Source organism: Cariama cristata, unplaced genomic scaffold (assembly GCF_000690535.1).
Source record: "Cariama cristata isolate BGI_N322 unplaced genomic scaffold, ASM69053v1 scaffold5853, whole genome shotgun sequence".
Lineage (NCBI taxonomy): Eukaryota > Metazoa > Chordata > Aves > Cariamiformes > Cariamidae > Cariama > Cariama cristata.
In genome coordinates this window covers 12,583-38,391 of record NW_009607730.1, presented here as the reverse complement: position 1 = coordinate 38,391, position 25,809 = coordinate 12,583, and the positions used below count along the sequence as shown (strand labels likewise).

Below are 25,809 nucleotides of genomic sequence, written 5' to 3'. Positions count from 1 at the left end.
CTTTCCCTATCTCAAAGCTGATTGTAGCTCAGATCCCAAAAGATTTTGGGGCAGATAAATCCTGTTGTTTTCAAACGTAACAGGTGCTTAAATACCTATGAAAGCTTGAACCTATGGCGGTAATTAGCGCCTCCGTTACCAATCTCAGCAAAAGGTTAAATAAGATTAGAGTCTGAACTGTCCTTATGACTTCAGGCATAAGATGCTTTTTCACCAAAGTCCTGTGTGTTGCATGAATGTCCTACTTCATAGCAGTGCTCTCACTCTGAACAGCTGAGGTTGGTCCTGGGATTTTGTCCCAGAAACACCCTAGGTTGACCCAAACTCTTCAGAAGAGGGAAGCATATGCCATGACTCTTTAGTATGTCTCAGATGTTCTGGGAGTAAAAAATGCAGTTCTGGTATCAGGCAGTTTACCCAAGCATTAAGTTCAGCTTAAGTCTTTTTCTAATTATTTTTAATAGATGAAAATGTTATGGGCCAAATTCAGTCCACATCACATAAGAAATTATTTAGATTAATAGCGTAATGATGAGCTTAAGGATATGCATATGTGTAAAATTTTACATCTTTTATATTCAAGGCAATACACAATGCATGTTTTGTTAGTGTTCCGTACCTTGTGTTGCTATTTACAGTCTTGCCAACCCTAAGTGATTTGTAAAAAAAATGACAGAAGACAAAATAACCACAGATCAAACTCTGAAAAACGAGAGATGGGCCAAGGACTGTTTTTGTCTTCGAGCAGTTCTAAATGTATAATAGGTGCTCATTCAAGATGTGGCACTTCAAGACATGGTTTAGTGGACAGGGTGGCATCAGGTGTACGGTTGGACTTGATGATCTTTGAGGTCTCTTCCAACCATAACGATTCTATGATTCTGTGATTCTATGATTCTTTTTCATTGACTTTTGTGATATGTCTGAACCATAAAGGTTGACAGTGTAGTCTCAACTTGTTTTCTACAGCCACGAGGGAAGAAATTGTTATAACGAACTGTTAAATTGTGTGTTCGCTTGTCGTCACAAGCTGTTTTTAAAAGAAAACAGCAGTTACTATGAGATTGGGGATAGTACCGTGTATCCTTAAAGCTAGTAACATATACAGCTTCAAAATTAATGAAAAATTTAAATAACCCAATTTGTTACCATTTACATTCACTGTACACTTGCTTTTTGCTGGTAGCAGTGCCAAGGCAAGCTGTGGTCCTCTTGTGGCACGGGGAGGTTTTTAGGGGGGATGGAGGGAGCTGGCAGCAGTTGTATCAAAGGAGAAAAACTGAAGTTACTTAGGAGAGAAAGATGCGGTGTTAGTCAGACGTGACGTTTGCAGAAACATACTTTTGGGGGAGATGTTGTCAAACAAGGGCATTAAACGTGAAGACATTCTGCCCTTTCCACCTCACGGGGTTGGCATCCTTTGCCTATCAATCCCATGGGATCGCCTCTATAGGACGGACATCCACACGGCCAGATCGCCAGGCACACAGCCTGGGTTCAACCAAAACCGGGGACGGGGCCGTTGTCTGGATGCGGGGGCTCCGGTGTGGGAGAGCCCCCTTGGCAGCGTGCCAGCGGGGGGGCGATGGGAGGGGAGGGGGGCGGTGTGCGCCGAGCGGTGCCCAGTGCTGCCGCCCTGTGGTCAGCAGCGCGCCTGCAGCACGCCTGGGGCACCCTGTCCCGCCTCTCCCCTAAACACTGCCTTCTCTCTAAAATTAGGGTTTGCTTCTCATATGCTCACTCATTTCTGGACTTGTAGTTTAATCTCCTAAATAGGAGGGCCGGGACATAGTTTTTTCTTTTCTCTGGAAACGTGTTTTGAAAGTCTCCGTAATTCAGTTATTGTCACCGGATCTGTAACAGAGAAAACTTTGAAAATCAACTCCAGATACAGCATCACCATGTCTTGAAGATGCTTTTTGCCACCTTTGGGGAGTGGAGAAGCTTTTTGCTAATAAATGATTTGCTGTAATATAGTACAGAAGAGTTATATTTCATTAAAAAAATTTGAAATGCTGTAATTTTACTAGTTAAAATATGAACTCGGATGTAAGGCAAATTGACTTTGTGTTAAGAGAAATGAGAAAGCTGTTGTGCATCATACATATTTACTGACCAAGTTTTTTTACTTCATGTCCCCATGAATTCTTTGGCTAATTTAAAGCTGACAATTGCAAAACCCATTTGAAGGAACTATTGAGTCACACTGAGACCTGATCACACAGTGCCTCAAATAAAGCCTTTCTCATTAAAATGGTACTATGGTGGGATAGCAAGAACAATAGAGATGCATGATCTAGGAATATCGTTGTCTTTTGCAGGGGGGTGGAATTTATAAAGTTTCTGGCTATGGCATACACATCAACAGGTCTGCTATTTACACCTTGGTCTTTAATTCATAAATATGTTTAAGTCTTAAAACAAGAAAATTATGTATAATCAATGGATTTAAGTTATGTGACTTATTAGCAAGAGTGCAGAGTTTTAATTGAGTGACTTTCCTGGTTGTCATCAAAATATTAAGAAGCTTAGGGTTAGATTTTTTTTATTATTTTATTTTATATATGTCAAACTTCATTCAGCATTTCAAATACATGATTTCAAAGCGTGTTTAGAAAAAGGAAACACTTTCCCAGCATCTGGGTGACAAGTAGATGACAACGGTTTCCCAGCCCAGCGCTCACGGTGCTTCGCCCACGGTTCCCTTTTGCAGAATCGACTGTCATTACTGCTGCTCCCTGGGGAGACTGGTGGCCTCTTCTGCCACCCGCAGAGAGCCCTTCAGGTGTCCGTTAAATAGAGGTGAGACCAAATAGGCAGGAATTGACAGCAGAGGGAGAAGAAACTTTTATTGTAAATTAAATTACTGAAAAAGAGAAGCATTTTACTGGAGATCTTTACATACTCTTACACCTTAGTGGATTTGTCAGGTACTGTATAAAAAGTAAAAAGACCACATTTCAGTGTATCGTTAGCCTAATGGTTATTTCTCATTAGCAGTGCTTGGCCAAGTTGACAGACACTTCCAACAAGCCACGTTTGTTTAAAGTGCTGTAGTGATCAGAATGTCGGAAGGTTTTAGAATAATTCACTTTTCCTCCTGGGCAGAACAGTGGGTGAGGATAGAAGGATGCAAGCCCAGGTATGCGGACAGGAGAGCTTTTAAAACTTTTCCCCAAAATTTCCAATGCCTCAGCTGTACACATCACGTCCTGGAGGTTTGCAGACCCCCAGCAGCCAGGTATGGCAGCCCCTCGGATGTGTCTCCTGTGCCCGCAGTGTGCAGCTGACTGGGACGTGCACAGAGAGCCCAGCTCCTGATGGCTGGGACATCGCTTGTCCCACGTGCTATCACATGGACAGGTGATCTACATGAATTCGGTGAGTCCAGACGCAGATGTTACTCCACGTGCACAGTAGTTCGGAAGACAGATGTCTCCGTGGGCTGGGCTGAATGTTTAATTCCTTATCCAGGCACCCCTCCTCACTCTGGGTGTCCGCTATTGGGGTGGGCCGGTAGAAATGGATAGCCTTACTCCAGCCTGCTGCTGAGCCGGTGCATACCGGACACCTGCGCACTCTCACAGCGCGGGCAGAGAGGTGAGGAGGAGGAGGAGGAATGCATGCAGCTGACAGGGGACTAAATGAAACCATGACCTCCCTCTGAGATCCCTTGGCTTTCAAGGGAAAGCTTGAGGGAATATCTGAGTACACAGGGTGCCATGAAGGCCCTCTGTAGACCTCACACACAACCTCTGGAGGATGTGGAGGACTTTTTCCTAAGCATTCAGGGGGCCTCAGGGCAGACTCTGTGGTTTTTTGTTTCTTGTGTGTGTCAGAAAAGTGACTTGAAGCACAGCTTACTTGAGCAATGGCTTTGGAGAAAAGTCCATGGGGTAACACTGATTCCTCTCCAATAAGAGTTATTATATGTTTTTGCAGTGTAAGTTCATGATAAGACAAGGACATCACAGAATTGCTGAGGTTGGCAGGGACCTCTGGAGAGAGCAGGGTCAGCTAGAGCAGATTGCTCAGGGCTGTGTCCAATTTGGGTTTGAGTATCTTCAAGGATGGAGACTCCACAGTCTCCCTGGGCAGCTGTTACAGTGTTTGACAAACCTCACAGGGAAAATTGGTTTCTTATGTTTAAATGGTTTCCTGTATTTTAATTTGTGGCCGTTTCCTTCTGTCCTCTCACTATCCTTTCCCTGAGAAGAGTCTGGTTCCATCTTCTTTACTCCTTTGCATCAGATGTTTATACACACTTATAAAGTGCCCCTGAGCCTTCCCTTCTGTAGGCTGACCAGTCCCAGCTCTCTCAGCCTCTCCCCGTATGACAGTTGCTCCAGTACCTTCACCATCTTGGTGGCCTTTTGCTGGACTTTGGACCCAGCACTCCAGACGTGTCAGCAGCGCAGAGCAGAGGGGAAGGATCACCTCCCTCCACCACCTCCACCTCCCAATGCATTGCCCAGTGCAGCCCAGGAGGACGTTGGCTGAAAAGGTGTATGGCCGGTCGGCACCCAACCTGTACTGGTACGTGGGGTTATTCCTTTCCATGTTCAGGACTTTATATTTCCATTTGTTGCACTTCATGAAGTTCTTGTTTGCGTATTTCTCCAGCCTGTTGAGGTCCCTCTGGACGGCAGCCCAGTCCTCTGGTCTATCAGTCATTCTTCCCAGTTTTGTGTCAGCTGCAAACTTGCTGAGGGTGCACTCTGTCCCATCATCCAGGTCATTAATGAAGGTGTTACACAGTTTTGGCCCCAGTTTCAAACCTGGGGGTATACCAGTCGTGACTGGCCTCCAACTGGATTTGGTGCCACTGATCACAAGATTTTCAGCTAATCTGTTCAGTTCAGCCAGTTTTCAGTCCACCTCAGTGTCCTCTTCTGCAGCTCACACTTACTAGTTTGCCAGTGAGGATGTTATGGGACAGTGTTGAAAGCCTTGCTAAAGTCAGAATAAAGAACATCAACTCGTCTCCCTTGTCCCATGAGCTAATCGTTTCATTGTGGAAGGCAAAGCGGTTGTTCAAGCATGATTTTTCTGTCATACATCCTTGCTGACTGCTTCCGATCACCTTCTTGTCCTTAACATGCTTGGAAATGGCTTCCAGGAGGGTTTGCTCCAACCCCTTGCCAGGGACTGAGGTGATGTTTTATTTCACTGGATCCTTCTTGCTCTTCTTGGGAATAGGAGCGACACTGGTTTTCTCACAGCCCTCAGGAACCTCCTCCCATTGCCACAACCTTTCAAACACAATCGAGTGACCTCTCATTGACATCAGCCAGCTCCCTCAGCACTTGTGGGTGCACTCCCCAGTAGATCCTATGGACTTGATCACACCAGTCTGTTTAAACACCCCCTGACTGGGTCCTCCTTCACTGAGGCTGTCTTCCTTGCTCCAGACTGTTCCACTTGTTGCAGAGGCCTTCATCCTGAAGACGAAGCTTACCAGTAAGCCTTGCCAAATTCAGTTCCATGTGAGCAGTCTTTGACAAGGCTTTGATTTTTGCGAAGAAGTAAATGTTGTTTGTGATTGTTCTTGGTTGACAATATATCATCCTCTTACAACTTTTCATGCTATTGTATGGATCTAATACACACATCTCTAAAAATTTAAGCATTTTGGGTTCAGAGTAAGGCGGCAGTAAATATTCTAAATATTTTGTTAATTTCTTCTTTAAGATTGCCGTATTTACTCACCAATCGCTGCGTCTACAAAACCTAGAAATCAAGTGAAATAGCAAGAAGATGCAATGAAATACATTTTGACATTAACACATTCAAATATGTGCTGACAAGCTAGAAGTCCAGCGGTCTTGCTTTTGGTAAACAGTGGGTACCAACCCAAGAGGTGTTGATGATGTGCAGAGCGTTCGGAAGCTCGTTGGATCGACTGCCCAGCTGGTGTCCAGCTATGCTGGAAATCACTGGGGCTATGCTAGAAATCACTGGGCTGTACGAACCGTCTCTGGCAGCAGAAATCGGCAGGGGAGGTAGACAAGGAGCCTGAGAGACATGGGAGTGGGAATAGGAACGTACCGGACATTTCCAGGTACAGACTGAGCACAGGTTGAGGTATTTGGGCAATGAGTAGCCTGGGTGTGCCAGGCCGTGTAGGGTGATGGCTGTCACAAGACATACCCAGCCAAGAGTTGGGTACCTCAGTATAGCCCTGAGCAGAAGCAACACCCTCGTACCTTTTCTTTTTTGTGTAACTTGGCACCCAGAGAGCATAAACGATGGCAAGCCATGATAGCTGGCACATCGCTCTGCGTAGTGGTGGGACGTACAGATAAAGCTTCTGGTGATCACGCTACAGCTGACTGATTTGAGGGGCAGCTTGGCCACAATCAGGTATAGTTTAGAGGGAAAACACATCTCGCTCAGTCTGCCCTTACCCACCTGGCACAGGAGAGAGAAAATCAGACAGAAAGTGTGAGTAACTTCCCAGGGCTTCATTGCAGTGATGATGACAAATGGCTCCAATACCCTGGTTTGTGATGGGTTCATAGATTCTAATCAAAAAGAGAAGAATCATCTAACATACTTTGTAATATTTTGGGGATTGTTAGACAAGGAAGCGTAAATCTTTCTCTTTTAGTGAAACGCACCCGAAGTACCTGACATACATTCAAGTGCCATTGATTTCAAATGACAATGCTGGTATGTTTAAACTCAAGCATGTCTGTAAGAGCTTTGCTGCACTAAAATCTTCATGAAATGTATACTAAAATTTTGGAAATTATTGAAATTAATACTTCTTTGAAAGTTTTTCCTGTATTCACCAGCAAAGGAAGGTCTATCAAGGAGGAATTCTGTCCTAACTATCGATTGGGCATATTTAACCTAGATTTAGTTAGACCTACTGCATGTTAAGTAAATTTGAATTGATTATTAAAGCCCTAATTTAGTCACTTCCCTTGTTTGATTAAGTGTAATCTCCTCTTCCATGTTCATTTAGTAATAAATGGAAAGATAACATTGTAGGGTTCATGGTTCAGGTGAAATACCAGATATGCAGTAGAACAGATGAGGATTTTTGCATAAATAGATCCATTTAATGGTAAGAAGGCTTAAGCACACACACTGTTTTTAATTTTATTTTTTTTTTTACTACTTAGAAGATAAGATTCCACTACAGTTTTCTTTTTTATGCTTGCTTAGGGCAACATCATTTCTTGACAGCTGATGTTTGAAGTAATCTGCCTCCTTTGAGATTAGTGATATATCCAAGATTATCTATATCTCACAGCCTTCCATAATTCTAAATAAACTGCATGATGGCAAGAAGGCTTCATTTTTCACTGCATGAATAAATTTTAATTTCTTTGCTTTGAGTTGAAAAAAGATGGGCGTAGTCCATCTCTTCTCTCGCATTTTGGCTATTAAGATACTGTTATCTGCCAAACAGAAAATTACTAATTGGAAGTAAATTAAAGTTACTGGTTACAATAAATTAAAAATATGTTGATTTCCTGCTAATGAAGAGACTAAAAAACACTTGAAGAAAAGAAGGATGATCAAGATCAATAAAATTGACATATGTGTAAGCAACATAATTTTGTCCTAAATTCTGCTTTCTCCCAAGGTATCCAGAGTGCGCCTCTTCCACAAATTAACCTGTTAGCAGAGTTGTGGGTGATGGAATTCTGCACTGTAACTACTAATTACTCTTTTTCATCATCAGAGTAGTAAAAGGCAATAGGAGAAGATGTTCTGAACACAGATAAAAGCAGAAGGGCAGGATGTAAAACTTCAAGGGTGTCTGAAAACTTTTTAGTTTGAAAGAAGTACAAAACTCCTTTCAAACTGAGCCAGCCACCTTTCCTTCGCCCTCACACCCTGCAGAGAGAGACTGATCAATTCAGTTACAACACCCCGGCAACAGGCACTCTCCGAAGGTTGTTTTAACAGGTGAAGGAGTCCACTGAAGGAAATAACATTTGTTATTTGGAATATATTTTCATGCATTAATCTTAATTCGCTGCAGTTCAGCCAGGGTCTCCTCAAAGCATGCGTTTGTTGGTAATGATTGCTGTGGAGTGAATGGCAGCCACCTGTAATGCTGCTCATCTGCGTCGCCCTGCTTCTGTCCGGATACTGAACTGTGTTTACATTCACTAATCACTATCTGTTATGGAACGTGCTCAAATATTAAACCCTCAATGACAGCGTTTAAATATTGCTTTCTCTCATAAAAGTTAAATTAGTAGACTATTTGCCGTAGAAGATCTAATGATGCAGATGTTTAGCTTAGCTGTGACATTAGAAATCACTTAACAGAAAATCTAAAGGGAAGCGTATAGTTTAGCAATTGCTTGTGGAAATCATCTACATTTTTTTCAGACATCAGGGAAATGAGGGAGATCTTCTACACCTGGATAGCTGTGCTGGTTACAGAGTGCAAGGCCTTTCTGAAGATTGGCTGGGCTGCATCATTCTGGATTGCCTGATACCGGATAGGTGCTAGAAACAAGCAGCTTTTACTCCTACTGCCTAGTGATCATCTGCTGACACGGAAGAAACAACTGACAGATTTCTATGATTTTACAGATCCATGTCAGAAAAGGCATCTTTCTCGTGCTGGGGGATAGTTGCCTTTTCAGAGGGAAACGTGGGTAAGGCAACAAAAGCAGAAACAGCAATGAGAAGTTAAAAACAAACTTGTGGAGTTTACTTTGTGGAGGGAGTTTAAGGCAGATTTTAGGAGAGAGAAAGCTCTCCTGCATCTGTAAGCTAGTTTGTTACACTGCAGACTCTTCTTATTAGCATCATAGTAGTATGTAGAAGTCAGATTCAGGTTTTATTGCACTACATGTTGTGCAAACAAAGTAAGGAAATATGCCTTCTTCAGTGAGATTAAAACAATCTCGGGGATGGATAGATAAATAAATGGGCATAGCAGGTATTATAGGAAAGGGGTAGCAGAGAGGATGAAAATTAAAATGAGGGGATTGTAAGCTTACACGAAGTTTGCAAGGGTAACATTCTGTTATTACATTGAAAAGACTACAGCTATAGCTGTAGGCATAAATTTCTAATCGTATAAATTAATAGAGTGGAGCTTGCAGAGGCCTTTGTTTTACTCTGCCTTTTCCCAATGTTGATAAGTTGACTTGGCAGTATAATTTAATATGTAAGAGTCTGCTTACTCTGTGGGTAAACTTAAGAGAAAAGGATTCGAACTGATCAGTAGGGCACTACACCCAGATGTAATCTGCGCTAGGTCAAGCGATGCAGTGTAAGAGGCTGTGACTGTGACAGGATCTGATAGCTGTTCATACAGATTAAAGTATTTATTATTCATATTTTATATAAAAACTGAATTATTCTAGGCCATGTAGCAGTCGGAACAGAAAAGACATCTTTTCTTAATGTTTAAAGAGCAAGGTGTGGGATTCATCTCAGTTAATTTTACCAGCTCTGAGGTTACATGTCTCATGTAAACTTGTCACTTTAGGCTTTGTCTGTAGTCACTGAGGAAATATGGGCACCTTCAAAGCACCGTTAATCCCACCCAGCTCCAAACAGCTGCTTTAGGGGACCTTTTTCTTTCACCGACATTAGAGAGAGCCTTGATCACCAGCTGACAGTAGACACCTAATTTTTGACATTTAAATTTAGGTGGGTGAATTCTTGTCCATAACAACTGACTTGAGTAAAGGACAGAGACTTCAGTCCTCTGTACAGCAATCTAACAAACTCTCCTTGTGATGTTGAGCTAGACATTTCAGCAGATATTTTCAAAATTAGTAGATCTTGTTAAATGTCTGGCTCTTGTCCATCTTCCATTTCCTCCTCCAGGAAGTATTACTTCCCAGCCTCTGTAGAGAGTTTTTAAATTCATGAATAAAATGCAAAATGAAATAGTGCAGTAGGATTGTTGTTTATTCAACTTCAAGTGGAACCTAAGTGTTTCCAAAAAAAAAAAAAAAGCCCAAGTAAAATTATTTATAGTACAAATGCACAGCAGTTCCTTGAGACTAATATTTATGGTGGGTGAGGGACTGTTACTGCTGTGTCATTTCCAATAAGGTCATTTTCTTAGTCTTGTGCCCTACCTTTCTGGCATACCAATGAATATCAGGATAGCTTATAAGGCTTTCAGGTTAGAGTTAACACTAAACCCAGTATTTTTCTCTCAGATGTGTTAGTGTACTGATATTATTAGTCCCATGTCTGCTAGCCTCTGGGTATTTCCCTTCCCAGGACCATCATCAAAACTAACTCTGAATATGACTATGTTATGAAAAATACAATATCAGTGGGAAAAGAAAAAAAAAAACATGAAAAATCTGACAGCCGTATAGTATCAGTACTGGATCATGTGAAGAATAAGGACACCAGCCCCCATTTCATCCTCATTCATTGTGCCAGCTGTTTTCCTCCATGCTCTCTTACTCAAGAGTTTTCCACTACTAGGCTATAGCAACTAAAGTTAAATTGCTGCGTGAAATTCCGTTCTCACTGTTAGCGAGTCTGGACGTCTGGTTCATACTCCCAGGATGTCCTTTTATCAGTGCTGGGGGAACCACTGCAGTTCCCCACGGCTGCAGACGTAAACGAGATACACACATGGTCACATTGCTGTGTTCGTTCCTCCGCTCTGATCAGGTGCAGGGCTGCTCGAGGGGTACCGCCAAGCAGCTCTGATGACAGGATTTATCACCCTTTATATCCCCCTTTTCCACCCCTGTGCTTTTTCCTCTGCCATGTTCATGCCCTCCCAGATAAACAGGCTGTCCCTGTTTATTCCTTACCCTCTAGCTCCAATGTTGCTGGTTTTACATCCTTATTCAATATTTATGGTAGGATTGCCCTGGTAATTTGTGCCTCGGTCAGCAGTGCTGTCACGCTCGTACCCCTGTTTGTGCTGTTTCTGGGGTTGCTGTCTTGTTAGTGTAGTCGCAAGTCAGGGTTAGCTATCCACATACGTGTTACTCCCTTTTTGCTATTTGTTATGCTTGGTAATTTCTCACGTTGTAATTTTGTTGGTGTAGCCACAGCTCAGGTTCGACAGTTTTAACTCATGCCCTCGCACCCAGAAGCCAGCCTGGTGCAACTGCTGGTGGAAACACCTTCTCCTTCATCTACTTCGTCTGAACTACCAGAGACTGCCCTCATGGCCAGCAACACCTAGACCTTGAGGGAAACATCACGCTTAACCTTCTGCTTTCTGACTGCCCTTCCACGCTTAATAAGGCCACAAAACACTTGCACGTGGTCCAGCCTATTGCTACATCTCCTGGCATATTGGTCTGTATTGCTTCCTTGGCTACCTTACAGTGGTGACCCGGAGTGGGAAATGCTCATTAACCCTTCTGTCCTGGGCCAGGCGATGGCCTGCTTGCTGGTGACTTCTGTTCTCTGCCTAGTCTGGCCTCTGAGCCCTCTGGAGAAGCTGCCCAGAAAAGGTCAGTTACTATGGGCAGGCCATATTCCTGGAGATCCTTCATCTCCCATTTACCCAGATTACCACTGTAGCAACCGGACAGTGAACACTGGTTGACTGGAATGGGAATGGCTGCATTAAAAGGATCTGAGACCTGTGCCAGATTTTTTATGGGGAAGCTTCCCTCAGCTAGAAGACAAAAAGGAAAAGTTCAGAGAGGTTGTATGCTCCACTCACCTGGCTTAATTCAGAGCGGCACTCTGAAGACAACCTGCCAGCATACAAGGTCACGTATAGAAGTTTCCTTTTAATACAAAGGCCAAATAAATATTTAGGTGTCATGACGGAACTGCATCTTTCAGTTTTTCCCAATTATTTGCTAGGAAACAGCAAGAAGTAGTGGAAAAGCGCCTTGACTAGCATCTGAAATAGTTGCTGCTGCTCTTGCTGCTCACCTGTATGGTGTATCATCCTCCTGGGGCTTACACATGCAGTCGCGGGGTGTTAGAGATAATTTTTTTCCTGAGGTAGATAAAAAGAAACTCAATCATAGGGAAAAATTCTAGACTAAGTAAGATGACAGTATATCTGGTTTCATTTATCTATCGAGTATCATCTTACATTTCCCTGCCATCAGACCATCATGTCACATTGCAGTCTGAGACAGCACCTGCAAACCAAGCAAGTAAAAATGTAATTATGAGGATTAGAATTAAATTTCTCAACCCACAAAAAGATACATCTCCTGCCACATACAGATGGCTCTTGATATGTCGTAAGACATGTCACCATGCTGAGTAATAAGAACTATACAGTAGTTTCTCTGGTAAGAAAAAGAGAGTTTGTACCCTGAACTTCATGATTTGTTTCTTATTGACAGTTTAGTAGGATAGTAGGTAATACTTAAGACAAAAAAAGGAATAATTCTTTGAGTTCAGGTTTGAACCTCATGAATTTCAGCAAGGCCAAGTGCAAGGTCCTGCACATGGGTCGGGGCAATCCCAAGCACAGATACAGGCTGGGTGGAAAACAGATCGAGAGCAGCCCTGAGGAGAAGGATTTGAGGGTGCTGGTTGATGAGAAGCTCGACATGACCCAACAATGCATGTTCGCAACCCAGCAAGCCAACCGTGTCCTTGGCTGCATCCCAGGCAGCACGACCAGCAGGAGGATTCTCCCTCTCTACTCTGCTCTGGTGAGACCCCCCTGCAGTACTGCCTTCAGCTCTGGGGTCCTCAGCACAAGGACGTGGACCTCTTGGAGCAAGTCCAGAGGAGGCCACAGAGATGATCCGAGGGCTGGAGCACCTCTGCTGTGAGGACAGGCTGAGAGAGTTGGGGTTGTTCAGCCTGGAGAAGAGAAGGCTCTGGGGAGACCTTAGAGCAGCCTTCCAGTACCTAAAGGGGCCGACAAGAAAGGCGGGAAGGGACTTTGTACAAGGGCACGGAGTGAAAGGACAAGGGGTAACGGCTTTAAACTGGAAGAGGGAAGATTTGGATTAGATATCAGGAAGACATTAGGAAAATATCAGGACGAAATTCTTCACTGTGAGGGTGGTGAGGCACTGGAAGAGGTTGCCCAGAGAAGCCGTGGATGCCCCATCCCTGGAAGTGTTCAAGGCCAGATTGGATGGGGCTTTGAGCAACCTGGTCTGGTGGAAGGTGTCCCTGCCCATGGCAGGGGGGTTGGAACTGGATGGGCTTTAAGGTCCCTTCCAACCAAACCGTACTATGGTTCTATGATTCTATGATATGAACTAAATCCAAATTTTGAATGAGTGCAGGGTTTTTTTATTTTTAGCATGGTCCACTGCTTCTGGAAATACCAGTCTGCAGCAAGCCAATCATACTACCACAATAACAGTGCTATGCAAACAAGATTTCTGTTTGGGTACAATACGAAGGGTGAGCAGAGATTGTCCTTTAAGCTGTCCTTCTAGGTAAAAACAGTCCCCATGAAAACAGCTTAGACTGGGACTTTATCAAAGAGGGAGATTTAACACATCATTTGGCAAATATGTTTAGAAGACACAAAATGTGACTTTGGGATCACTTCATTACATGTTCTTTGTTTAAATGCAGCTTGTCTATCCTGACTCAATTACAATTCTGTTTCTGTAAAATATTTTGCTTTCCATACAGATTGCTGAAAAGAATTTTCAAAATGTCAGTATGTGTTAAGCACTTAATATTCGTGGGATCTTCTGAAAAGCCCATCTGCTATGCAAATTAATATCTAAGAGTAATTTCTGAATGGGTATTCATAGAAGCATGGTTCAGAAAAACAATTAGCATATGTTTACCTTCCAGTGATTTCTGAAAAATACATGTTTTTACATGAATACTTTATACAATGAGGAGTGATTTCCCCAGCTGAAGTTGTTCGCGTCACAACTAATAATATCAATATGTTGTTTGCTTATTGATGGATTTGAATTTTATTTGCTTGTTCCTCCACCAAATTCAATTCTCAGTAACGGAAAATACATTCATTGGTTTAATTCATGAAGCATGTCCTGTGTGATCGTGTTATTCCCCCTGCTGTGGGATGAGGTGACTTTTTTTCTCAGTTGCTTTCAGGAGCGCCTGTCCTCGCTGACTCTTTCTGTCCTGTCCCCTAGTGCACCTGGTGGACATCTGGAACGTGATAGAAGCCTTGCGGGAAAATGCACTGAACAACCTGGATCCCACCATCGAACTGAATGTGGCTCGCCTGGAAGCTGTGATTTCAACTATCTTCTACCAGCTCAACAAACGGATGCCAACAACCCACCAGATCAACGTGGAGCAATCCATCAGCTTGCTGCTCAACTTCTTGCTAGCAGCCTTTGATCTGTAAGTCTGCCTTTCTCAGCCACGTGTGCTTCCCTCCTCTCCCGACTGGTGAAAGGGTTTTACTTGCTCTGGAAATATCTTTGGAAAACAATTGAACAAGCTAAATTGTGACCCAAATAATGAGCATGTGAATAGTGCTAACTAGGGAGAGAACCTAAATTAAGGACCTCTGCTTTCCTTTCTGTCGAGCCAAATTCAGCAGAACTGTGTTTTCATCCAGTTACTCAAACTTGTTCCAGTTTATATCAAAGAAGAATTATCTACAGAAACAAATTTACATCCACTTCTAATTTGCCTTGTTATTTATTGACACATCAGTGGCTGACACCACTGCAATGCCTCTGCAGCAGTGCCATGGGTTAATAGCTCATTATTTTGAAAGAGCTCATTTTCCTGCAAGTTCTTGCAGCTGTAAGCTATTTTTTTTTCTGGCTCATGCCAGTGCAGCATGATTTTGAGACCATGACAGAAATAGAATAAAGACCTGGAGGTGATGAAATTCATGTTGTTTGTTACTGCATGGGACCCGTATTACAAAAAGGACAAGTTTGAGATAGAGCAAACCACTTACCTTAACGAGCATACTATGTATGCATATTACAGTTTCTGTATATATAGTCATCAACCTGTACTGCAATATTTGCAATCCTCAAAACTGAGTTATTGGAGAACAGTGGTTAAGTCTGACAGATGCAGATGACTTATTGCCTCTTTAGGGCTTATATTTTGAAAATTCACCAGCTGAAAACATTGGCCATGGCACATTAAAATAAGGATGATGCCCATCTCCCCCTCCCTCTTTCTTTTGCTTGAGGGCCTCAGTGCTGGGTGTCACTGAGCACCTTTGGGAGCCAGGGGCTCGGTCACCATGGCAACGGGAAGAAAAAGTAGATGTTCCACTTGCCAAGGCTGCGCCCAGCCTCCCCTCTGGCCTCTCCAAGGGGAAGAAAAAGAAGCCAGTCTGTTGTGAAACCGTAGCCTTCAGGAATATTTTTCTCCCTTCAAGAGCAGTAAAAGAGGGAACAGGCATTTTAATTTATACCGTTGTGGCTGTGACAAGAACACTAAAGGATGGTGAAAATGGCCAGACGTGTGCATTGCTGCATGCCGCAAGCAAACTGCTTCCTGGCTGGTAAACACAGGGAAAGACCCAGGACTGTGGAAGCAAGACCTGCAATAACGTGCTTGTTTTGTAGCTCACTGTAAAGGGGGAGAGATCTCAGCCAGACATCAAGGCTACTTGTGGCAAAATGGAGGAGACAAATTTACTCCCTTGTAGGGAGATGAAGAATGTACTTAAAAGGGGTAAGGGTTTGGTTTCCCTGAAAACATCCCATGTGCTGTGGGTCGTGACCTGTTTCTGGGCTCCTGTCAGGCCCTCCCAGAGGTGGGGAGGCTGTGACCCTCACTCCATTCACCAAGCAGCAACCTCGTCTGTCGTGCTGCCTCCGAGCAGGGTGCACAGGATGCGCTTCCCAGAAGGACAGAGGCACCCGAAGGACCCCCAGGAAGAGGCTTCCAGCTCTAGGGTCTGAGATAGGGATTGGGGTCCCTAAAATAGGGACCCCAGTTTAATTACAACAGACATCTGGGATGAAGTTCGGGTGCAGTCTGAGATATCAAAGTTCAGGCTTCCTGGAGATGCATGTCAACTAGATCTCTCTTTACTGTAATGGGAGTTTGGACACCTATCACAGGTACAGACATACACGTTAAGCATCTGATTCTCAGAATGTGCCCTTCCCTTTAGTATGGTTCAGATTATTGAAGTTTTGGGTCGGGTGTTAGTTTAGCAACCACTGATGGTCCAGATTTCCCTGTTTCTGGGAACAGAGGGAGGGAGGTGGCTCTACGTGCTACAGGGATGGTGTGAGAGCTTCTGGGGTCTAACCAGAGCTGATGTCTCTGCTTCCCATTTTACTCCCTTCCCTCCCCTTCGCTGCAGGGCAGCAGAAAGGTCCTTCTCTGCTGAAGGCTACAAGTTGGTAGAAGGAGGAGCAAGGTCTTTTCTTGTGGTCCCATGCTCAGAGGGAAGCAATGCATTGCATGTAGGGCGAACAGGGGTGGAACTGTGAGGTGAGATGAAGTCTCTTTCTCACTCTCCCCTCATTTGTAGGAACTGGACAGTTAAATGAAATTACCTGCAGTCTTCTTTGATGAAAAAAGGCATTTTAGTAGGTGCATGAATCATACTGAAATCACGACAGTCACCCCTAAAATAACCCTGTTATCTTTGATCTGGATTCACTCCTCTATTTCTTAGCCTTGTGTTTTAAGGTAACAGTTGGCCTGCAGAAGTGGTGTCCAAATTTCTAAGTGGCTACTGAGGAATTTTTGTTCCTGTTTATTAACGAATGTTAATATGATCATGTTTGATTCTATGAATGCAGACAACAACGGAAAAAAAACCCAAAACCCTAAAAAAACAGCTTTCTAAGAGCAGCTTTCTAAGACCAAAACGGTAGACCAAGATCAAATAGCTCTTCAGTATAAATGAGAAAGCTGGTCTAAGTGATCATGGATGGTTTTGGTGTTTGTGGCTACGTGGAGCGATGGCTGCTCCTGCTGTCCTGTGGGCAGGTCCAGAAAAGGTTGTGCAGTTTCTCATGTCCTGATAGAAATGCAAAGAAAGAGACTAGAGAAATGGAGTCTGCGACTTAACATATATGAAAGGACCACAAGGGACAAGTTAATGTATGATTTAAAATCTAATAAGCCTACCACAGTCTCATTTATTTTGTTCTAGTTCATATATACTGCTCCAGGAGTACTGTGCAGGCTGAAGATCCTCCCAGCTTTAAACAGAAGCTTCTTCCTTTGTTTATAGCCTGCTGAAAACCTGGCAGGTTTCTCTGCCCTCTGGCAGGGAGTATTCCCTCAGCCTGCAGTACGAATGTCTTCTCAGGAGCTAGAACCAGGCTAGCAAAACTTAAGAGGAACCACGGTGCAATACGTGGGCCAGCTTGCCCACTGCCTGTGCTGAGCTTTCATCCCTGGTTTTTTATGATTTTTTCATGGCCTTGGGGATTCATTAGGCCCATAGATAATTATATTTCACTGCTACGCAACCCTGAAGGGAGGAAAAAGTGGGGGAAATTTATAGTGTATAAGATTTCACGTGATGCTGAGTGTGACACTCCTTCATGCTAGGCCAAAACTAAAGTGCAACCATGTAAAACTGTAAGTCAACAAAATCAAAATTCACAAACAAAAATGCTGCTCCAATTAATTTGCCGTTAGTACGTGAGAGTCAGCCCCATATAGTAGAGGACCCCGACAGAGCAAAACCAGTGAGCAGAATGAGGCGGTCAGACTTTAAAAAATCTGGACAAAAACATGCCTGATTCATGTTTTTACCTGCACATTAAAATTGGGCAATAGCTTTTGCTTCAAGGTCTAAGGTGATTAACTGGCTTTATGAAAAAATAGCATACTTCCTTCATTGGCATGCAAGTACTATATAAAAAGATGACAAGTTCAAACCTCTCTGAAAAATTCATCCGAGGCTGGTGTCAAAGCCTAGGTGGCTAGGTGGAATGTCAGCCTCATTCAATTGAGCCATTTCCAAAAAGACTCTTTTTAAACAGACTGTAAAATATTCTGTGCTAGATCATCTTCAGCACTGACTCAGTATTGCAATACAGCTATGTTCCTGCTGCAAAGTTTAACTGACAAGAAAATAGCTGATTTTTCTCTGTTCCTTGACATACCTGTCCTACGGATGGAGCTGGGAGCTCTGGGCTATGAAACAGACCCCGTCTGGCTGGAGAGGCTTGACTTCTACGAAGAAAAGAGGAAATATTTGTGCCCTTGTTTAATCAAATGCACATTCAAATCATACTGAGTTCAATGCATAAAGATGTTCAGTATCTGTTTTGGAAGTATAACTTCTTGCTCATCCATCTATTCAGAGCTGTAAAGTGTTTCATTCCCTCTCTTCTCCACCTTCGCGAATCATTGAAAACCATACAGGCCAAATAGCTTTTATGAAGGAAATTGGCAAAAAAATGCATTTCAGAGATTTGGTCATTATGCATTTTGCTCTCCTAAATGAAAGCATTTTGCTTGATTCCAATAAAATTTCCTCTCTGAAACCTGTTTGTGAAAATGGGAATTTGTAATTACAGCCTCTGACATTTCAGAATTGGCTGCCCTGATTAGGGGCAGTAGGAGGCCCACAAGTAACCAAAGAAATTTCATTACTTTTGCAAAAGTTAATTCAAAGCGTTGCGGGAGCATCACTTCATGCTTAGTTAATGAGAAAAATCGTATTTTCTCAATGTCCATTTCATGGGACACATTTGCTGTTTCTAAAGAGATGATGTTATTTCTTTATAGCTTTCCCCACCATATGGCTGTCTCAGCATGGGCATTGCTAGAGATCCTGACAAATGTCAGTGTCATCCCTTTGGTACCGCTCTCCTTGCTGACCTGAAAGGCAAATTCAGACCCTGGAGCTGGACTTAGCTGTGTATGGTCTGTGGATTTTATCATGCAGTCTGGGGGGCTTCCTTGCTCTGGGGAGAGGCTGTCTCTCTTTGCAGCCATGCATTTGAAGAGGAAACCTTCTGCTCTGCTCTGATGTCCAAAAGCGTGTATTATTTTTTGCCCTTTTTTCCCCAAGCAGCGGGAGATAACCTTAAGCCCTGGCCATCATTCCCTTTCCTAAGTGCTCCATCGTGTGTTGTTGCTAAGTGCACACCAGCTTCAAGATTTGCTTTTGCCATCATTTGTGCTTCTAGTGCTTTTCTGTAGGGATCTGAAGAGTAACCTCTTGTAAGAGAGGTGCTATATAAAATCATAATATTTTCTGTCCTCTCCTATTTCCACTAGTAAAATTTATCTCTCTTTGCATTAGCCAGCCTAAAGCTTCTTTCAGAGAGCACCGACTTCAATAGAGATCTCCATGCTGCTGTGAGCCAGTGCTTCAGCATTCCCTTTTACGCAGCAAACACTGTGAGGCCCCAGAGCTGCCAGTCAAGGGTATCTGTAGCTTAAACGTGGCTTAGGCACAGCTTAGGGCACTTCTGGATCCAAATGATATTGGCGAGTCTTAGGGCCCATTATCCTGTGCATTCATCAGTCATATATATTTGTATATGCGTGTGTGTGTGTGTATGCCCCCACACACACAGCGACATATATATTTGGAGGGCAAATTGAATTTATACTGGCTCTAGTGATGCTTTTATGAATACAAATGACCAATACAAAATACAGTGTCAGAACTAATCAACTCAAGCCGAGAGATTGAAGAGATAAATGAAATCTTTACTTTTTCTGTTCCTCTGTTCTGTAACCATTTGAGTGTGGGAAAAGCTGATGGCTCTGGGGTGGAAAGCTGAAGGCAAGTTGATATGTGTCTGCCATTGAAGAACATAATCCTATTAGTAAATGTAACTAAACCTACTGGGAAAAATAATCTAAACCTGAAGCACTTCCACATGGGCTTCGTTTTTTCCTCTGTTTTTTCCATTGCCTCTTAATAACGCCATTGCTTCCACTTAGCATTTATTTTTCTTAGGTATAACAACTTGTTTAAATGCAGGTGGAAACCTCATGAGAAAACAGTGCAGAAAAATTCCCAAAGGTCTAAAGGGTAGCACGTACTGAAAGAATACAAAATGACCAAATTCTCAGACATAGCAGTGCCAGGTCTTGGTTTATACAAATTAGAATCCAGTCAAGGAAGGATGGAAGTACAGAAGACTGAAAATTCCTATGCTGTGATTTTAATCTTATGAAGCCAGTCCAAGAGAACATAATGTAATGAAAGAGAAAATGTGCACGAAAGCCAGCATTAAAGAACATAGTAAAGATGTATTTCTTAAATACTGAAGCAGTGAATTTATTTCTTTCTGTCTGTATCTCTAGTTGATTTTCTGACAAAAAGCAGAATTTTAAATGAGAGTAAAGAATATTTAGAATTAATATTTAGAATCATGGGTTACACTGATGTGGAACATGGCTGCCATCTTGCTAAGCTTACAAATATTGGATGACTGTCACTTTTTTAAAGCACGATGGCAACGTGTTCTCACTGATGTCATTAAACAGGCATATGGGAAGCCATTAAGTCACGCTCAAGAGTTTGGATGACAGATAGAAGTTGCTCCAGTGCAACTGTGGACTCTCAGTGCCTTATGGTGAGACTCTGAGAATTCCAATAAAAACCACATTTCACCATTTGGATGCCAAAAAAAAGAACATTAAAAAGCAGATTAACTTAGGAGAGCATGTTCATTCTTATCTTTGGAAAGGGACTGAACATTACAGCATTTTTGTTCTGCCATTCCTGTCAACACCGGACTCAGTTTCGCCTGAACTGAGAGGATAGGTCTTTTAGGAGCTGAGAGTGCCTTGCAGCATGGGAAGTCGTGCATTACTCATGCAGCTTGAATATACCAAGGTTTCTGTAACGGCAGGTAATCGCAGGGGACCGTCATGACGGTAGAGGGAGAATGAGGATAGCAAGAGGAACAATAAAGTTAAGCCATTGCGTACTTGAAGACAGCTGAAGGAGAAGTTGGCAATGTGCTAAAGGTGAACACAGCATCCTGAGAGTGCAGTATATGGTCTGATCTTCCCAGGAAGGAAAAGAAGTCTGTTATTTTTACCTGAAAGTGACTGGATTTGCAGAAAAAATTATGTCTTTTGCCCTGAAGCATACTCCTGTGTGCATTTGGGGTTTAATAGCATTATGAGCCAGGCATAGCCTCAACTTGAACAAACCAGGGACAAGACTCTTCTCCATATCACAGCAAATGTCCTTTTGCTCGTTCTGGATGGAGGTGTATTCCCCATTTTTCAGCAAAGTCCTTCTTAAAGGCTCGTGGCGGTCAGGTGTATCATATAAAAGGCAATTCTCAGGACTTATTAACTACGCAGCTTGTGCAATCCTTTGAGCCCTTTCTGCTTTTTCACTTTCATTCCCAGTGTTGATTTTTGCAGTTATTTGCAATCGTCTAGGGACAGAAGATACACCATGCACTTAGGATAGGGAGACCATGAGTGTGATAGGTGCCTTCCAGGGCTACCGTAGCACAAATAGCAGTAATAGTCATCACCTTAGTGTATAATGAGATAAGCAGTTTAATGTTGAGCTTTATATACACAATAAATCTGTTCTGAAGTCTTTACAGAACAATGTACTGATGTGTCTTCCCACAAAACACACTTTGATTTTAAAGGTCTTATTTCTTTGTATGGCAATCCACATACAGTGTGCATTACAGTATCTCCTGTCGATATACATTTTACATGGAAAGAGGTCCGTATTATAAAATGTGTCTACTTTCTACTCTTGAACAGGGAAGGACATGGTAAAATTTCCGTTTTTGCTGTCAAAATGGCCTTGGCAACTCTTTGTGGAGGAAAGATCATGGACAAATTAAGATGTAAGTCTTTTGGGTGACATTTTTTACCTGTTAATCATTGTTGTACTTGGAGAGATAACAGTACAGGTAGGAAAAGAGGGAATTAGGATAAGTTATAGTTTCACGGTTGGGTCTGGGATTTACACTATGTATATCTCCAGGTAAATCTCACTAAATGTTTGGCTGAACTTCACACTGGACTTCATATTTTTGAAGCCACATTGCATATACTGAGGTTCTGATGGGTGGATTTTTGAATTTTTTTTGTTCGGAACGGTTCAATTCGGAGTACACGTGTGTGCCTCAAGTGTACAACATTGTGAAACATCATTTAGCAATTTCTTCAGACTTCTTTTTAATAATACCTTGCTCATTTCACAATTAGAAGTACAATATATTTATGCATTACGTATTTCTTCACACATACTAATGCCATCTATTTGGTAGAACAGATTCTCATTTTACAGGATTTATTGCCAGTTCCCCAATAGCCAAGGCATAGTTTACCTGTAGCTGCAATGAAAGACTTTCTGTTTAGTGCTATGATGTCTGTAGCTGAGGTCCAGAACACCGTTTTCCAGACTTTTTGACCAAAGGATTAATGTCAACCTTCAGTTTCCTCTGAGCCTTCTACTATAGCCAAAGAAAACTGAATTTACAAATTGTTGTTGATTAGAGTAGACAAGCAGAAATCCCAAGTGCTAACTTAGTCTTCCAGATTTGGTGCCATTTTTTAATATATTATTTCTATATAGAAACTCAAATACAGTCTGAACTTAAATTATAAATTATAAATTGAACACCATTATAAATTGAACACTCTTTGTTCCCTAGGCTGCTTTAAGAATAGGAGCAAGGTCCATCCAGCGGAAGGCTGGAGTATGATGCCGATTTTTCGGGTCAGCAGTCCCAAGGTCCTGTTGTCAGAATTTCCCTTCCAGGTTCCTGGAAATGAAGCAGCTGACATGACAGCCTGAAAAACGATAAATGTTCCTTAGTCTATGATCCCCTGCTAAGCTTAGGATAATTTTAAACAAGGGGAGAAGTAAAGGCTGAGAAACATGGATCTCTGCAATAATAAAACAGAGATATTTATGTACATGAGTGAAAAAGAAAAAAAAAATGGAGAAGAGTGAAAAGCAATGCATTTAAAAGACCTTCAATGCTTTGTGTGTCCAAAACAATAATAACTGACTTAATGAACTCATTGTGAAGATTTAGATTTGACATGGTAAGCTGGCAGTGGGCAAAAAGCTGATGTTACGTATCTTGTCAAATTAGGTCCTTCTTATCTGATTAAATTACTGCCTCATACCATGCATCAGACTTCACTTTAAAAAATGACCACACACAATGAAGAAAAGCAGGAATATTTTAATATCAAAATCAGCTACTTTTTTATGTGTAAATCATTCCCTTTGTTCTCCATTGAGAGGGGTTGTAATTGAAGATGCAGTACTAGTGAAGGTTTCCATAAGCGGAACATGTTGTTTAGCACTTCTGGTTCAAATCAGATGACACTGAATTCAGAGCGAATCTGTAGCTCTCACTGAAGTTGCTGTGTCCTTTTCTTGTCTTTTCCCCCCTCAGATATTTTCTCAATGATTTCCGACTCCAGTGGAGTGATGGTTTATGGTAGATACGACATGTTTCTGCGGGAGGTTCTCAAGCTGCCCACAGCTGTTTTCGAAGGGCCTTCATTTGGTTATACTGAGCAATCGGCAAAATCCTGTTTCTCACAACAGGTAAATGGAGAGTGAGCATCCTAGACACAGGTTCTCAATCACCCCTCTGGGCAGGCCAAGACTTTCTTTCTTTCTTACGTACATGTGCATATTCACACACGGCTGGGTGGAGGGGAGGTCCACTTTGCTAATTTCTGGCATGTAGGTTAGGTGCCTTCAGTAGGAAGCTACTCTCTGTAGGTTCCCATGTAACCATGGAGGAGAGAGAGGCTTAGTCAAAAAGCGATCAGAGCAGGGTCTTAACTTAGATGTTCCAAAATTAGGGAGCCTGAGGAGACTAACTTCCTAATTTAAGCACCTAAGTTAGATACTTATATTTAGGTGATATAAATACCCCAAGACATGCAATCCTCCACTCCAGTTAGTTGTTGTTGCTATAAGCATATATAAGACTTTAATTTCTCTATACAAAGCTCAACTTCCATCGAAAAATCAAGCTACCTGTTTTCCAAGTGATGGTGTACACACACGAGAAGTTTACGTGTGAGAAAAAAATTGCCTTAAACCTTTATTGAAAGTGGGAGTCAGTAGGTATTAGAAAAGCCCTAGTCTCTTACAGATGATGTCAGTGAGATAGGATCAGGAAAGCAATGACTATCCTGAAGAAAATACGAGATTTTTACACAACTCACCAGACCCTGTAGGTGTACTGGGTACAGTATGTTGGGTGCAGAAAATACCTGGCACTTCAAAAGATCCCATAATTGGGGATAGTTGTCCACTTCTCCAATGGAGAAAGAGAGAATTCCTCTGGCTCTTGCTACACATCACACTGTATAATTCCATAAATATAAAGGAAGGGAAGATGCTGAAACTCGGAAAATGTTAGAAATAAAGTGGTGTTTTCCTTCTTATTATCCTTCCATTCGCTAACAGAATACTGTTGAACAAATAAGTTGAATGGAGTGGGAATGGTGTCATTTTCATGCAAAACAGAGTGTCATTTTTTGTTTCCCTCACTAGTCAATAAGCACTTCGGTCAACTGAAAGGCATTTTTGAAATTCATTCATTGAATCATCTCTCAGATCGCAGAGGAAGACTTAAGACAACACTTATGTTGAAGAATTTACATGGTGAAGTGACTTTTGATAGTTTTCTGTTAAAATAATAGAAGAGTGCTCTTGCATGTCAACAGGGCATTCACGCTTTGCATGTTGGACATGCTGTTATTAAAGATGAAAAAAGCAATTTCTTTTCTTGAAAAAATGTAATTCAGGCCTCATTTTCTATCTAAACAGCCACCAGAAATGGCAGTTTCATTGACATTGCATCCAAATGAGTGGACCAGATGTACTGAGGTACCTTAAGAAACAAAGTCTCCATTAGATGGTTTAGTTCACAATCTCCACTTAAACCTAACAAGAGTTAGGTCTCTGACTGATGTAGGTACACAACAGATTTACAAAGCTGCTGTTGTGCATCTGTAGGCAGTCAAGTACTCTTGTGAATCTAGTCTAGTATTTCACTTAAATCCACTTTATGTAATTCTCATTACGTCCTCACTAGGGATGAACCACAGTTTTGAAATGAGACTCGAAACAACACATCCTTATGACACTATGTTAAATTATATTTACAGTCTTAGTCACGCCATAGGTTGTTCTTTCGCTCTCTCATATTGCACTTGGCGTTATCGAAAGTTCGTATCTTGGGACAAGTTTGGCACTCTCTCTGTTGTTCTCAGTATGGATCACTTTTGCTTACCAGAAGCCTTTCAGCCCCCTGACACATAGACTCCTCAATTTCAGGGAAAGAAAAAATTCTGGGAATGATCTTCTGCTCGTGGTGTCAAATCCATTTCAGTTTGCATCTGAAAGGATTTTTCCTATTGCAGAAATGTTTTATTATTCCCCATTGTACTGGTTTACTTGATCAAACCATGTATTTTCCTCCATCTGTGAACCACCGCTAGATTGAATGGCTGTTGAAAATGGAAACAACAGTGTTTCTTCATCAGCACATTTATGGAACAGAAATGCCAGAGCAAGTGACTTAATGTTTCAGTATACAGATCTGTGGCTCGGAAAGGAGTTTTATTGCCACCACTTTCCCCCATAGGTAGGATTAATGTGATCTTATACTGTATTTGTATCAAAAAGTGTTGTTATTATTATAAAAAACACTTCTTATTTCTCTTTTTTTTATCCCAAACTAAAAAGATAGACACTAACTTCATTTTCTTAGCACTTGGCTAAGTGTTATTCCACAAACCTAGACTCCATCTGCATGTAGCGTATATTTAGAAAACAGTTTTCAGTTTCAACTTTCCCAGCAGCTGAAAAAAACTGCAGGAGGAAAATATGCCTTTTAAAATGTATGGAAATTGCTCTACTGTTGTCCTTTTAAGGAACACTGCTCTCCCTAATTCTTAAAATCAGTGACCACCAGAGAAGTTTGGCCATAAAGCTGTCAGTGAAACTAAGTTGCTTTATTTGGTGCAAATCAGGTTTTA

At 42.0% G+C, this 25,809-nt stretch overlaps 1 protein-coding gene across 1 annotated transcript in view; it reads left to right on the top strand.

Moving 5' to 3' along the window:
* LOC104159042 (dystrobrevin alpha) overlaps positions 1 to 25,809 on the top strand; it is a 53,580-nt gene that overhangs the window by 15,970 nt on the left and 11,801 nt on the right. Inside the window, exons 3-5 of the mRNA XM_009696848.1 lie at positions 14,022 to 14,235; positions 21,547 to 21,632; positions 23,202 to 23,356. Coding sequence (XP_009695150.1) covers positions 14,022 to 14,235; positions 21,547 to 21,632; positions 23,202 to 23,356 — 455 coding nt within the window. The remainder of the gene's footprint in view (positions 1 to 14,021; positions 14,236 to 21,546; positions 21,633 to 23,201; positions 23,357 to 25,809) is intronic.